This window comes from Sceloporus occidentalis, unplaced genomic scaffold (genome assembly GCF_023333645.1).
Source record: "Sceloporus occidentalis isolate IW3139 unplaced genomic scaffold, rSceOcc1.0.p SCAF_1, whole genome shotgun sequence".
Classification (NCBI taxonomy): Eukaryota; Metazoa; Chordata; class Lepidosauria; order Squamata; family Phrynosomatidae; genus Sceloporus; species Sceloporus occidentalis.
Window position 1 is genome coordinate 247,870,117 of NW_028316981.1, and position 16,141 is coordinate 247,886,257.

The window sequence follows — 16,141 nt, forward strand, 5'->3', positions numbered from 1 at the left end:
GCTACAAGCTCAGAGTCTTAAAATGCACAAAGGAGGACTTTCTCTGGTTCTGCCACAATCACAGGGTTGCTTGGTGAGGATATGAGAGAGAATCTTCTCAGTGGTTGCTCCTACCTTTTGGAAATAGCTCCTGTGAGAGGCTTAGCTGGCCCCCTCACTACTCTCCTTTTTGTTTAAGGGGGCTTTTAATGTGAAATTTTTAACTTTAGTATGCTTTATTTTTAGCTTTTGTTATGTCTTTTAAATAATTTTATACTGTTTCAGTTGACTTTAAAATGTTATTGTTAGGTTTTCTTTTTGTAAACTGGCCTGAATCCCATTCTGAGAGAAAGTAAATGAAATAAATAAAATGAATGATAAAAAAATCACTTTGAAAACTCTTTAGCAAAGAAGAAAATAACTAAAATAGATCATCTGTATCTAACCCTCTAAACAGATAACTGAAATATACTCTCAAAAAGCTTATAGTAATAAATCCTATGATAAATTAGCTTTAGGATCGTCATAAGTCAGAATGGCTTGGAGGCACAGAACGACAACAAACTTACATATTTCTCATAGTGTGATGCAGAAGCCACTTGAAAGCAGCGTCTAGATACACTGATTTACTAGAAAAGTCTGAAAAAATGAGTGCTTTCATGTCTCTTTAATACAAATGAGGAAACTGATTTTAAGTCTAATGCCTAACTCATGTCTTTATTTTCAGGTTATTTTTATCACACAGTTTTAGAAGGTGGAATTTCCAGAGGTATCCAAGAATGAATCACAATTGCATAATTCAAATTAATCTCTCTCTCTTACTGCATGTGTGTTTTGCCTGCTAAAAACTAGGTCCCATGTGTCAGGAAACAAATGATGTCTTGTATTTTAAGAAAGAAAAGTGAGAAACTGTATCACACAGACAGAGTTGCTACACTTTCATGTACCCCCATGTAAATCAGAATTGATTTCTAAGACAAGCACCAGTGAATCCTGGGGGAAAAAATTTAAAAAAAATATCTCATCACTAAGAAGGATAACAGAATAGACAACATGAGACCGACAGCAGCAGATGTAGACTTACCACTGGAGCAGTTGGGTCCACCCCAGCCAGGCTCACACTGACAGGTGTTTGGAGCAATACAGCGGCCATGGATACATTTATCAGAACAGTGAGCTGTCAGAGAAAGAAAGCAATCAGTAAGAATAAAAATGCTGTATTAGAGGAAAAAATAACTGCCTATGTTTTCCACAATCCAGCTGTTTCCTAATGTCTTCTGTTCCCCTTAAGAACAAGGAAAGTGCTAGCATATTTAAAGTTCTTTATAACTTCCTTCCAGTAATGACATATTTAATAACCACAGATTGTCCTCTCTAGTTTCAAAATTTCAGCAACAATCCTAACATTGCATTATATACATATCCAGTTAGGAAAAAGAATACTGTATTTTCAAAGTCTATATAGAAATCAGTCTTGCCTTTTCTTCTTTCCTGTTTCTTTCTCTCCTTCTTTCTTTCTTTTTTGGTTATACAATAAACTCAACAATAACACATTCTTATTTTACCATTTGCTTTATCCTTTATTATCTCATTGTTCTTTTCTTTTTTCTTCAGTTTTCAACACATTATTTGATGTCATGGAGAACCACTATAACCTATGCATTCAGAGGTTAAAACACTGAAGAGCCCATCTGTGGTGATCAAAGTATTGGACTGAGACCTGGGAGATCCAGCTCCTAAAGTAGATTGAGGAATTAAACTCATTAGATGACCAGTAACTCTCTGATCTGCCCTACCTCACAGGGCTGTTGAGAGGTCAAATGGAGGAGGAGGAGGAGGAGGAGCAGGAGGAGCAGGAGGAGCTGTTGTGTATGCTTACTTGAGTTTATTAGAGGAAAGACTGAATATAAATGTCACTAGGCCTAAACAACATGAAGGCCAGATCTCATCTGATCTTGGAATCAAAGTAAGGACAAACCTAGTAAGTACTTGAATGGGGGCCCACCAAAGAATGCAAAGTACTGTAGGCTATATTTTGGAGGAAGGCAATTGAAAACCACCTCTGAATACTCCTTGCCTTATGGGGTCACTGCAATTTGGCAGGCAACTTGGAGGCACATGCACACACAAACGCACAATAAATAACAACAGTCCAAAGGAGGGGGGGATATGGATAGGAAAACTTTTCTTTCCATGCTATACACCTAAAGATTAGAATTGCATATGTGTAGGTGCATTCAACTCATCTTCCTGGATTTTCACATTTAGAGAAATGAATGTCATTAGTGTGCACCTTTGCATTTACTCCCTGGTTAAAAAATAAAAAAATAAAAATCATAAGAAGAATCATATGGGGTGGATTAAAGTCCAGCATTTTCTTCCCAGAATGCTTATGGTAAATTGAGAAGTAGACTATGGTCCAAAACACACTGCAGAAACAATCCAGTTTGAGACTGCTTTAGGTGTCCTGGCTCAATGCTATTGAATTCCGGGAACTGTAGTTTTGTGAGACATTTTGCCTTCTCTGCCAGAGATCTCTGGTGCCACAATAAACTACAATTCCAAGGATTCCCTTGCATTGAGCGAGGGCAGTTAAGACAATCTCAAACTGGATTATTTCTGCAGTGTGTTTAGCACCAATGTGAACTGTTCATTTTCCACAGCAAAAGATATATAAAGGCAATAAAGCCTCTGGTGCTAAAGGCAATAAATTGCTATCATAACTGATAGTCAGAGATAGCCTTATACTCCATGAATTTTTCTAAACCCTTTTTAAAGTTGTCCAAGTTTGTGGCCCTCACTGCACTACATCATGCCATTACAAATTCCATGGTTTTAGTATATACTGCATGAAAAAGATTTTTCTGACATCTACAGTTTCATTCACTATACCTTTCCTGGTTCTGAACTCAGAATCACTACTACTATCATTCATAAAATACCCAATATCAAAATATATCAAATTGATAGAAAATTACCTTCTACCTACTAAATCCATGCAATATAATATGGGTTCTGTAAAGTGTTTAAATGACAGTTCCTGTAAATTATAGAGTTATAGAAAATGGAAACCAAGTCCTTTGAGAAATAATTTAGGGAACAGTGTATGTTTAGCTTGGAGAAATTAAGATGGATGAATCAACACTAGTGATGCCACGTCCTATCTGAGCCCCTTGCCAATTGTAAACCATTCTGTTTCTCTGTATCCAATCCTTACAGTGGCCTTTTGTCCTGGGTGCAGGTTACATAGCAGGACAACCAAATGTTGTGACACACCAATTTATTTAAGAATGAGCCATTGGCCCTATACAGTCCTTAGGACTGGACCACGGCTTTGGTGCGGCTTCTGGACTCTTACAACGCATGTATCACTGAAACACCATACCTCCAAAGTGACTCGAAGCAGCTTTATTTTGGCTGTCTGTATCAGGCCATAGTTTTTCATTATCTATATAATCAGGAGTTTTGCTGTAAACTATAAAACACAGGCCAACTTTTTTCTCAAATTCTTGGTGCACTCCATTATTGAAAGCATGTGTACATCATGATCTCTGGTTTCTTGTTCTTTTCTGAGCCCACCTTATACATTTGGCATTTCTAATTCCATATAAGGTAAAAGTCTTTATTGTTGAGATTCATATTGCTTAGACTGGAGATTAATACAATGTCCCAATGCTTACTGCAATCCCTGGTGTCCCTTTCTTTAAATATTTGAAGTTACGTCATGTGTAGGCTTGCCATATCTCGCCTGGGGGCGGAATTTTCCTGGTTTGGGGTGGGTCTGCACGGTCCCGCCCCGGTTTGGCCCCACTCCCCGGGATTCCCCCTCCCAGCGAGGCCCTGGAGGCGGATGTGTGCCACCCTCCCCACCTCCCTGCATGGCGTAGCCTAGAGAGCAGGTCTTCAGGACACCTGTCACTCAGAGCTTTTGCCCACCCACGTTGGTATATGTGCCCTGCAAGAGGCATTACTTTCCAGGTTACAGTGAGAAAAGATAAAAAAGGCCATAAATCATTCATGTTTTACTGGGAGTCTAAACGCCTCATCTTTTAAATGTATACTGCGTCAGGATTCTTGTAATTCTTTATCACAGGATCGTTTTGAGGCTCTAAACACCTTTACTTGGAATATGCAAATTTCTCCCGAAGCTGACCAATGGGAAAAAAGCAATCAGCCCTCCATTTGGGTTGGTTTTCAATGGCTTGGTGAAGGAAGAGATTTTGCCTTGCTTGTAAATAGGAAGGGCTTTGGGGTAGCAAATGGCTGCAGAAATAGATTGACCCCCCCCCCTTAAACATCCATGGCTCAGTGCAATGGGATTCTGGGAATTGTAGTTTCTTGTGGCACCAGAGCTCTCTTGACAAAAGGAGGCTGAATGGTCCACAGAGCTACAGTTCCCAGGATTCCATAGCCTTGAGGAGGAGGAGGAGGGGGGAGCAGAAGGAAGAGGAGGAGGAGGTGGTGGTGGTAAGTGGCCAGAGGCCTCAAGGTTTTTTAAATTTTATTTTACGTGCTTTTAATGTTAACAAGTCTCCCTTGCTTTGACAATGATAGTGTGGTGATGATGATGAGTGAGCTTGAGAGGCAGGCAACTACTGTTTCTGAAGCTGAGAAAGTGTCACCTTCCAAAGTGTGTTTTGTGTGCTTTTAATGCTAACAAGTCTCCCTTGCTTTGACAATGATAGTGTGGTGATGGTGGTGGTGGTGATGATGATGATGATGATGATGATGATGATGATGATGATATGAGTCAGCTTCAGAGGCATGGACGCACTGTTTCAGAAGCCGAGAGAGTGTCACCTTCCAAAGTGCCTTTTCTGTATGTTTTTGGTTCTTTAATGGTGATATTGATATCAGCAAGCCTCTGAGGCTTGGCCAATGTAAGTTGCTGTGATTTTTACAATCTCATGCGCAGTGAAGAAAAACCACAGTCCCTTGACCAAGTACACACTTCTGAGAAGTACACTTGGGGCAAGAAACCTGAAATGGCAAATCCACTTTTTGTGAAACCACGTTAACATGTTCAATATGCATAGCCATGTTAAACCATGCTAAGCGTTAAACCCAACAAGGGGTTTGGTTATGGAATAAGACTCTGAAATATGCAAGAGATTGCCATGTTAAGTAAAGCCATGTTCAATGCCCCAATGTGCTGTTTGGAATGGAGGGGGGAGGTGGCCAGAAAGGGAAGTACATTTCTGCCATCTGTCTAGGAATAATGCCAAAATGCCTTCCATTTTGATCATGCCTAAGAAACATGCATTTAGATTAACATTTTTAAAAAATCACCAATTTTTTTCGCATGTCCTCCATTTTTTAGAAATGTTGTCCTACATTTGAAAATGTTGTCCTACACTTGTCCCGGTTTTGAGGTCCTGACTTATGGCAACCCTAGTCATGTGTAAGATGGAGCAAGTTTATTTTCTGCTTCTCCAAGTCCAGGACACAAACCAGTGGATTCAAATTATAAGTAAAAAGCTTCCACCTAAACATTAGGAAGAACTTCCTGATGGTACAAGTTGTTCAACAGTGCAATAAAATTGACTTGAACATGGTGGACTCTCCTTTTTGGTGATCTTTGTAGGTTGAACAGCCATCTTCTGGGGGTGCTTTAATTGTGTATTCCTGCATGTCAGGGGGTTTGACTAGGTGGGTCTTGCAAGTCCTTCCAAATCTATAATTCTTTGATTCTATGAAATAATCATCAATTCAAAATTTTAAAAACTGAAGCATACTTGGTCAAACTATAGTATGGTCAAAGATAAAATCTGCTTTCCCCCAGTTCTTCTTTTCTCGCTCCTTACAACAGAATTCCTTTACAATTTTGGTGTAAGGACACAAATATATATAGACTGAAATCTATGTATTAATAATATTCAGGCTACATTAATAACAATAAGTCATGATAATAAGAAGCTGTTCTGGTCTTCAAATGTTACAAACATTAAAAAAGCAGCACAGCTGCTAGAGAAATATGTCACACACTAGTAGCAGCTGCCAGAATATTTACATTTGGGATAGGTTCAAAGACTTGGAGAATTTTATTAAGGTATAAGGGGATGTGTTTGTGTCATGATTTGCCAAGAAATTTTAAGACCAAATGTAGGAAGATGTTTAAAGAACAGAATCTCTTTCATGGTGCAATCCTACACATGACCCCTACCCCGAGGTAGGCCCCACTGTGTTCAATGTAGCTTACGCATAGATACTTGCAATCATAAAGTATAGCTTCTTTTGAAGGATGTCACAAGGTGTAACATCAGACAGCTGGGCTGTCTGGAATCACTTAATTTTCTACAGCATTCTAATAAAATGTAACGACTTTCTCAAAAGCAACAGATAGATTAATGCTGGGCATAAAATGACATGGTAAGCGGTATAACAATTCTTGACTATCAACTAAAAAAATAACAATTTGTTATTCTGAGCTATTCCATTGGGCCACCTATCCCAATATCATTTACTAAGACTAGAGAGGACTCTCTCAGATTTGGCGTGCAAGTTTCTTCCCATAGCTGCTACTGATCATTTAACTAGATACAAGTGATTGAACTTGAAACTCTCTACATGAAAAGCATTTACTTTATGACTGAGCTATGGCTCTTTTTCCATTTAGTGTCTCATACATTGTCAGATATTTCCTGTTCACAGGAACTCATATCAAGAGGATAAAATATTTAATGCTAAAGTGGAAAATTTAATTTATTTCCAGTTCAACTTCATCTGCAGGTGCTAGTACTTTTAAGTTTCACTGTGTGGAGAGCCATCTTTCTTTTTGTTGGTACTGTTTCATGACATTTGGTGACATTTGAACAAAGGAGTACAATCTGAATCTTGATATATTCATACACTTCTGTTTATCACAGGTACTATAAACATAAGTTTGCATTTAATTTTCTGTTCAAATTAAAGCACTTGAATGGTGGAATGCAATGTTGTTTTGAAACTGGATTTTTACTTATATATGTTGACCTTGTAACTGAATATGTTTCATTGATGTTCTGAAAACCATTTGGTAAATCTGCACTCCTAATTTTGAAGAGATAGGCAAAAATTTTTAAAAACTTGCATGCCATCATGGAAATTATTTTTTATTCTTTTATGAAACAGATTTAAAAAAACAACAAGAAGAAGACTTTATACATAATTTGGAGCATCGTATTATTCTTTGCTAAGTTTTAAATTGCATTTTGTGTGTATGTGTGTGTGCAGCTCAAACTGACTCTCTTATTTAGTTTTTGCCCAAGAGAGATACTGAAGTCAAACAGTATGTATCATAATGTTGTTTTTAATTGGTTTTATTGAGATGTTTTATACTCCACTTGTATGCCGCTTTGATCAAATTTTGGAAAAGCAGATTATAAATAAACCATATTATTATTATTATTATTATTATTATTATTATTTTATGATCTGTGAAATACTGTTTAAGGTCTTCTTCCTTGTTATAGGGCACTATTTTGTAGAGCAGGGAAGGAGATAGTGCAGCTCTCCGGATGTTGTTGGATGGTGACTCCCAGCATTCTTCACCAGGGCCTATGATGCAGTCAAACAATATCTGGGGAGCTGCACAATTCCCACCCCTTTTCTAGACAGTATTGATATAAAAGGAGTCACATATGTGTGGATAGAGTGTTAATGTAGAGTGAACATTAATATAAAATGAGATTGAGTATTAATGTGAATATTAATGTATTAGAGAGTGAGTATTAATGTGAAAGGAACCACATATGCGTGGAGTAAATGTGGACTGTTCCTTCTGTAAACCCTGAGTGATGAGTAAGAGAAATGAAAAGCAGTAGCAGTCAGGCAGTGGCTTCAACTGGATGTTATAGTTTCTGACCCAAATGTTCTGTGTACTGATGGCTTGTGGCTGGACAAGGGGGAAATTCATCTTTTGACTCAGGCATTATCTGTACAGGCCAAAAGGCCTGCTTCCCCTTATTTTGGTGTCATCCTGTTTGGATAACACACAGTCCAAACCCCCGTTCTGGTGCAAACAGTACAGATGACGTCTGGCATGCTCTGCACCAGAGAAGGGTAAAATGAAACAAAGTCCACATGCTATGTGATGGTTCAAAAAATTTATTATCTTAAAAAGCCCAACACATTTTACTCTTGTTGCCAATTGGCCTTCTTCAAGGGCTATTATAAAATAAATAAAAGTACATTTACAGCGTGCCCACGCTATAGGCGGGCATCCCAATGCAGCTTCCTGCTTACGCAGAAGCCGCACAATGGGAAAGTGAATGGTGCGCACGCTCTCCCGCACCGCAAGCACGAGCCCCATTCAATCGAATGGGACTCAAGCTTACGCGTTTTTTAGCTTATGCGTGGGGGTCCGGAACGGATCCCCCACATAAGCCAAGGGACCACTGTACTATAATTGTGGTATTGGGACAACACATAAACCACCTCTAAAATCATAATTTCTTAAAAATCATATAGCAGCTATTATCTCAAATACACCTCGTCCCTCCCTCCCTCCCTCCCTCCCTCCCTCCCTCTCTCTCTCTCTCTCTCTCTCTCTCTCACACACACACACACACACACACACACATTTGTCAATGGGAGACAAGGCCAAAACACATTGGGCTTTTTAAGATAATGAAGTTTTTGGACCATCACACAGCACGTGGTACTTCCTTTCCTTTTACTCTTCTACTGTGAATATGTGCTTTCAAATTGTTTGTTATGTTCTACACCAGAATCAAGGTACAGCATCCTTAAAATATTGTGTGTGTGTGTGTGTGTGTGTGTGTGTGTGTGTGTGTGTGTGTATTACTCCACATCTTCCAGAAATATCCAGAGCTCTCCGTTTCAGTGTCATAGCAGCTTTCTGCATGGGTGTTCCATTGAGCTGCAGGTTATTACAGGCTTCCTCTAGTATCCTGGCCTGTGCAAACACAGCCTGAAAGAACCAGAGCAGCTCATAGTTTTGTGAATCAGAGGAGACCATCAATTGCAATAGGGAAGGGAATCATTAGTCCTCTGGATATTTTAAACTACACCCCTCACAGACTCCTCAACATATACCTAAAGTCAACTTTTAGTCGAGTAAATACGGTACTCTACTTGTATATACCAGGACAAAATTAAGGAGGGGTTTTTAGGAGAAATGTAGAACTAAAATAATTGTATTATTCATGGGGCTGTACAGATGGGCAGCGGAACACCACCCCTTTTCACCTCAGATTTGGGACATGGCAACCACGTGCCATGGCCTCCTCAGGGAGCAAAAAAGAAGCCACAAAAAGCAGCTTATTCTTGCTCCCTGGAAGGGCATCATAGGCGCACCAGTGTGCCATGATGATGCCCTTTCCGTGCTGCGCTGTTTTGGTGTTGCACCAGAGATGCATCATCATGGCGTGCGCCATGTAAATGGGCATGCGCCAAAATGGCACCCTGTTGGTGGCTTGGAGTCTGTGGACGCTCAGCCCTCACCCTATGCACACAGCACAAAGTGCTGGTCTGTATTTCCCCTATGTTTTCTATCTTCTTGTTTTATGTTTCTTTCATTCCTATCTTAGCAGCTCCCTTACTACCAGTGATATATGGCCATGAAGATAGGTAAGGACAGCAATAGCATTTTTCTCCCCTAGGGAACTCGTTATTATTTCTGGTTCCTTTCTACCTAACACAGTAAAAACTGTAGCAAACCAGTTCCACCATCTCAGTGCATCTCAGAGAGTGGGAGAGAAAGAGAAGCTGAAGCTAATAACCAAAGTACATCAAGGAAATAAAGTGAGTTTTGTTTCATTTTCTAAAAATGACCAGCAGGTGGGAGTGTTAGGGAGGCTGAGCTTTGTGAACAATAATAAACTTGTTTTGTTTAGGCCATTGTTCATGGAATCTAAGAAATTCATCTTCATCCTCTCCTTGGCAGTAAAGAGACCACAGTTTTTGTTCCTCATTGTCTAAGAAAGCCACTGTCCACTTTTAATCTCATGCACTAGGACCTTCCTGGTTGACCCACAAAGAAATGATCAGTGTTTTTTCTAATCCTGGCACCAGAGATACCAGACAGGAACTTACAACTGTCAACTGGAGCTGTCTATCAGAAACACTGTGCATCTTGTCAGCACTAATATTTCCAAGAAAAAGGAAATGAGAGAAGGGGCTCAGCTGTAGCCAAGCAAAACTAAGAGTCCCCCCTCTCCTCTTTATAGGAGCCTGCCAGCCTGCTCCCATTCCAAAGCCTAAGTAGCACTGATCAGTGGTGATGGGAAATCACTCTGCATGTGCTCAGGAACACACTTATGAAGCCCATACTGAGAAACATGCTTCAAGATTAAGTCCTGTTTCAGCATTACCTCTAAAACACTGCCACACTACATCAAGTCATTCCCTCCACTGCTACCCCAATCCAGTATTTTATTTCTGATATGGGATGACATCCATGGGATAACATCATGAGTTACTGCACTGGGTGACACCAACCTTTTTGGGGATTGAGGTGGGAAGGAATAGTAGAGGCAGAAAAAGAGGATATCTCATCCAGTAGCACCTCATATGCTTGTAGTTACTCAGTGACTAGCAGCTTCACTTGATATCATTAGACAACGCAAGCAGGAATGTTGAGCACCCTGCCCACTCAAATGGTTCTGACTGAGACAGCTGCCTCCCAACAACTACCAGTAAAGGTGAATACTGTCTTCCTTTCCCCACAGCAACAGACTTTGGGACTTACATGCAAAAAAACAAAATCCTGAAAGCAAGCTAGCATCTAATGTAACTTCAGATCCAGGAAGCATATTCAGGGGTTGCTGTATTGACCATGCAGCAAAAGAAGAAAACCCCAAATCCACAAAAGAGCAATACATTTATTGGTCAACCATATGGTCAAGAAGGCGAGTGGCCTCTGCCTGCACTGAGATCCCTCCAGACTATCTTAACTAACAACAGAAATAATATCTGAGGCAAGATGTAGGTCTGTGACCTAACATTGGGGTCATGCAGATGGGACAAAAGGAGCAGCCAGAGGGCGCTCCCACCCTGATCAGTGCAGGACCACAGCGACCACACAGGACTGGTCCCTATCCGGGCTGCCACCGCAGTCCCAAATGGGACTTTAGCAAAGAGCGGACTTTCCCTGCTCCTTTTACAGCTGGCTTTTCCAGCCACGGTCAGGGCATGCGTTACCTAAATGCCACACCCCAATGTGGCCTGAAGCCAGCACTTTTGACCCGTCTGCTTCTGGCCATTGATACTCTTATACCCCTGTATTATTTTTAACATCTTTGCCTGATGAAGAAGCCAGTGAGACTTCAAAAGCTTGTATAATTTACTTTGTGCTTTTTGGTTGGCCAATAAAGGTATCAATTTTGTCGATTTGGGATTTTATCATGTTTAGCATCTAATGTGATCACAGTGAAAATAAATGTACTTACGGATGCACATTTCCCGACTTTCATAAAATCCAGGGCAACACTGAGATTTTCGTCTGTACATAGTTTTTTCTCCATGCCTGTAGGCAGTCCGATAACTGATTCTATTAGATAACACATACATTTTTAAAAAAATTAACAAGTGTTTGAAATAACCAAAAGGCCATCTGGAGATATCCCCTCCTGCATTCCATATTTATATTAGTGATTATATCGGAGTATTTAAATATTTCCAAAACTGTTTAATAATTTGACAGGTAAACAGGAACAAACTGAGAATGGTTTATAAATAAATGCAGCACTACTACTTCCAAATGTGAGACATAGAGTAGATTTCAAGATCCAGCAGCAGGACTAGTGTATTCAATTGACTTCCACATAATTGTGCATGCATCTTTTAATAAGCCAATGAAATGACAGAATTTCAAACTGGCAATTAGCTTTTACCACATACAGCAACACTCAAGCAAGGATAAGACAGAACAAAACCCTGAGGAGCAAATTTACAACAAGGTAGTATTTGGGGTAGCCTCTACACTCAGTACAAAGCATACAGAAATATTTTTTCTAGAAAAAATCAACAAGAAAAGCACTTCAGACCCTATAAAGACAATTACCTTTACTGTACCATAAGCTTTCATGAAGCATAGCTGCCTTCATCAGATACCTTGGGTATTTTCCTTTAAATTGTATGTACTTGATCAACTGGACTTAAGACATTTATGATAGCTTTTAAGGTGTCTTAAGATCCTACGCTGTATTTGCTGAAACATAGAGGCTCGACAGACCGCCCCAAAATGGTGGCCTGTAGCCGCACATTGTTATGCTGCAAGGAGGCCACGCCACGCAAATGGCATGGCCTCCGTCAGGATTAAAAGAACCCACTAAAAGTGGGTTCTTTTTAGTCCATGTGCCAGGTGCCATTGTTGCACCATTGGTGACCTCACACGCACCGATGACACACGCATAGTGCTGTGACGTAGTGCTGTGTCACCATGGCGGCCCCCATGTGGACGAGGCTGCACCATGATGGCGCCAGCAGTGCGCGGTAGGGCTCAGAAGCGTGTGGATGCTCCGCACTCCCGAGCCCTAAAATTGGCCACAGACCACCATTTTCTGGCAGTCTGTACCAGACCATAGTTACCATTATATACCTTGCCATTCCAGACATTTCCTAAAGAAACTCTTTTGATGAAGGCTGTGATCCCTGTGCTCCGCATTACATGGCCTAGCAAAATATATGACAATTATGATATAGAACACTTTTAATAATTCTTTTCTTAGATTATTCAAAACTCAGAAAGCCAGTACATCAGCCTTACACCTTTTCTTTGTAATTTCTCTTTAGATAAAGGTGATTTCATTTCACACTGATGTATAACACAATCTTCTGTAACCGAATAATCCTTTGGAAAATCCATACAAAATATTTGAGGCTTATATATCGTCTTAGTGAGAATAACCTGTATACATATGTGCTCACATAGAAACTATAGTGGCGCACCCATGATTTGATTTGTAGGTGCTATCAGTATGTTATTGTATTTAAATATATTCCACATTCTTTTTAAACATAAAGCAACTATAAATGAACTAGAAAGGATTACTTTGACAAAGCAATAATAAAACAAAGATTATTTTTAAATCACCTGTGGCGTGTGCATTTAAACCAGTTGAGTATGTCTGTACAGCTGGTGTAGTAAACTTGATCAAAAGGATGAGGATAAGATTCTTGTACTGTAACAGAGTAACTACACAGAAATAAAATAAAACCATTAAGAATTTACATAATTGGGTTTATTGTTTAACTGAAAAACTTTAATAGGAAGGAAGTAAAAGATGAATTTTACAAAAAGGTTCAGAAATATTATTCAGCCTTAGAATGTTTTTAACTAAAAACATGTATGTATTTGATTGCATAAAACTATTGTAAACTGTGAAAATGGATGGCATACTTTTTGTTTTTGGTTTTTTTTAGCAAAAATGGAATACATGTCTATTTCAAGTGTCAGAAACCCAATAGTCTTGATATATCAATCCCTGTTTTCAGCTATCATGTGCAGAAGATTTTTCCACTTTTTAGGTTATATGTTCTCTTACACATCTCTCCCTTTCTGTTCAGCCACCTTCCAATAAATTTCATCCAGCATATGCAACTTCAGCAAAATTTTAACACATCAAAGTCAGAAGGCCACAAATATTTGCAGTCTCAGGGAACAATGTTTCGATTTAATTACTGCAGTATATGAAAGTCTACTGTTCTATATAAACACATTTAAATATTGTTATTATGAAAACAATGCCTTCCAAAAATGCCTTCTAAAAGTGGTGAGCCATTTTAGGTCCAGGAGAGGCATTATTAACAACAGGAACTGAACTTCCTGTTCAATCCCTGTTTCAAAAAAAAAGGCCTCGCCTGGATCTACATTTTTCTGGGGGCAAAAAAAAAGTGGTGGAAATGTCCCCCACTCCCTTGAGGGCATTTCGGGGTAATTCTTTACCCTCTGGGACCACAGAAAAAAGCTCTAGGGGGTGCATGTAACCCAGGAGCCACACTTTGCCCATCCCTGGATACAAATGTGTTATTTTACCCTTAGCCTGGCACACTTATTCTTTATTCACCGAGAGGCAAGACGATAATTTTTCTCCTGTGATCAAAATTCAGTTGTAATTATTCTATGTTTGCCAAAGATACAAGCAGTAATAAATTGGTGGGTGGCAGTTTACTTGTGTTGCCAACCATCTGTTTCAGCAGAACTGCTAATGTTATGGTAACTTTCCATATTTTGGTTTGATTTTTTTTTAATGTTTTCCCATCTTACCACACCCATGAACATGGGAAGATAGCTGAAACATTACTATGCCTAGAAATAACCACAAGTCAGACCTTTTTATGTATATTTTGCTTCTTCTCCCACCGACAGATCATGTTACTGTCTGGATTTTTTGTTCCAAAAAAGAACACTCTGTGTGCATCAAGTGACCTATTTTTTTTTACAAAACAAATAATAGGCAGAAGGCTAAAAATTCCTAAGGGCTAAAATAAAAAGATATATAGCATGAAAATTATGCACTAGTAATAAAACCATCTGTTTACTTTGGAAGTGGCAGGTTGACTACTAAAGAATCAGTCATTTGTAGACATAGTCATTATGATATATATACAGCACACCTGCACATTTCAGTCCTTCATTTGCTGAAGAAAAGGAGGCTACTTGGTTCACATGTCTTCATCAATTAAAATAAAAAACACATTGCACTGAAATTACTGCTAAACATCACATATGTGATGTCCTTGGCCGTGTCTGCATGGGCCAAAAACTACTACCACCCCCACTGTAGCATCATCCTGTCTGTATTGTGTACCTGAGTTCTAGTGTGGACAATCCAGACAATGGCCAGCATGTCCTGCACCAAACCAGGACATAACAAGGTTAATAGGAGCTGGGGGGAAAACCTTTACCTGATGTTCCAGACCTTCTAAGATCCCTTTGTTTCCATGCAGCAGCAGCTGTCTGCATGATTCTCCTGCTGGGCCACCCAGTGCACTTGCTTCCACCACAGGGTTGCTCATTCTGATCTCAAAATGAAGTAGCCACCATGTGTCCATTGCTGGACATCTCAGTCTGATGTCAGAAGTGAATGAGTTGCCACCACAGTGGATGCACCAGACAACCCAGTAGGATGCCTATGCAGACAGCCACCACAGTGCAGAAACAGAGGCCAAGGTAACGGGGACAGACCAGGATAGTCTGGGCTGCCCCCATATATCCTGGCTTGTGCAGACAAGGCCATTGAATCTATTGTGAAAGGAAAATAGGAAAGGAATCTTGAACTCCTACTCCACAGATTTCCTGTTACATTTTTAAATGCTTTTAGATGTGTTTTAATTCAGTGTTTTGTTAACATATATAATTGTTTTAATTGTACTTTCATGTTATAATTGATTTGGTTTTAGCTGTATTTTGTCTAAATGCATGCTGTAATTACCCTTACAGCTTGTGCTGAGAGAACAGTCATGAGATATATATGTATGTATGTGTCTATGGTTGTATGTGTATGTGTGTGTGTATATATATCCTGACTCAGATATATATCTGAATTTCCTGTTTTTCTCAAATAAGGAAATAATTAACCCAACAAGTTTCATATAGAATTTAAAAGCTTCATAATTATATCTGGATGGCTTCCAATAGGGTTAATTATACTCTGAATATGCAGATTCTCCTACTGAGTTAATTGGATTAAAGGAATCAATTTATAGTGTGTCTGTTATTTATAATAGCTTCTACTTTCCAATCCACACATGGATATATTTTAATGTAAAATCAAATATGCATATATATTGGCACAGTGTTACAGGTTTTTTTCTATACAGTGACTGAAAGATATGTTCCATATCTTGTTATCATACATGCAATATTCACGTTGATAAAAAATGAACTAAAATATACATTAAAATACTAGGAAAATAATACAACCTTCCTATTACGAGAAATTTTACCTCTCCCAGTGGCTGCACACATTTGGATCCTCAAGATTTAGGGATAATGTTGTTACCATCCAATGGTACAAAAGTATGAGTGGGAAATGAACAAACCAGTCCAAGTAAAGAACCATCTTTTCTACAGAAAAGTCCTGTAAGGAGAAAGAGAAAACATGCTAATGTTGTCATTAAGCACTGTATAAGTATACAGAAGCATAAAAACATGCTTGATATAACATTGAAGGGGAACAACCTAAAACATGTGACTGATGGAGAAAGGAACTGCAGT

General features: G+C 39.2%; 1 protein-coding gene across 1 annotated transcript in view; it reads right to left on the minus strand.

The window, feature by feature from the left end:
• Positions 1 to 16,141, minus strand: part of MEGF10 (multiple EGF like domains 10) — a 165,156-nt gene that overhangs the window by 111,471 nt on the left and 37,544 nt on the right. Inside the window, exons 2-5 of the mRNA XM_089491345.1 lie at positions 15,871 to 16,004; positions 13,016 to 13,117; positions 11,370 to 11,470; positions 1,064 to 1,156 (exon numbers count right to left, since the gene is read on the minus strand). Coding sequence (XP_089347471.1) covers positions 1,064 to 1,156; positions 11,370 to 11,470; positions 13,016 to 13,117; positions 15,871 to 15,986 — 412 coding nt within the window. The 5' untranslated portion in view covers positions 15,987 to 16,004. The remainder of the gene's footprint in view (positions 1 to 1,063; positions 1,157 to 11,369; positions 11,471 to 13,015; positions 13,118 to 15,870; positions 16,005 to 16,141) is intronic.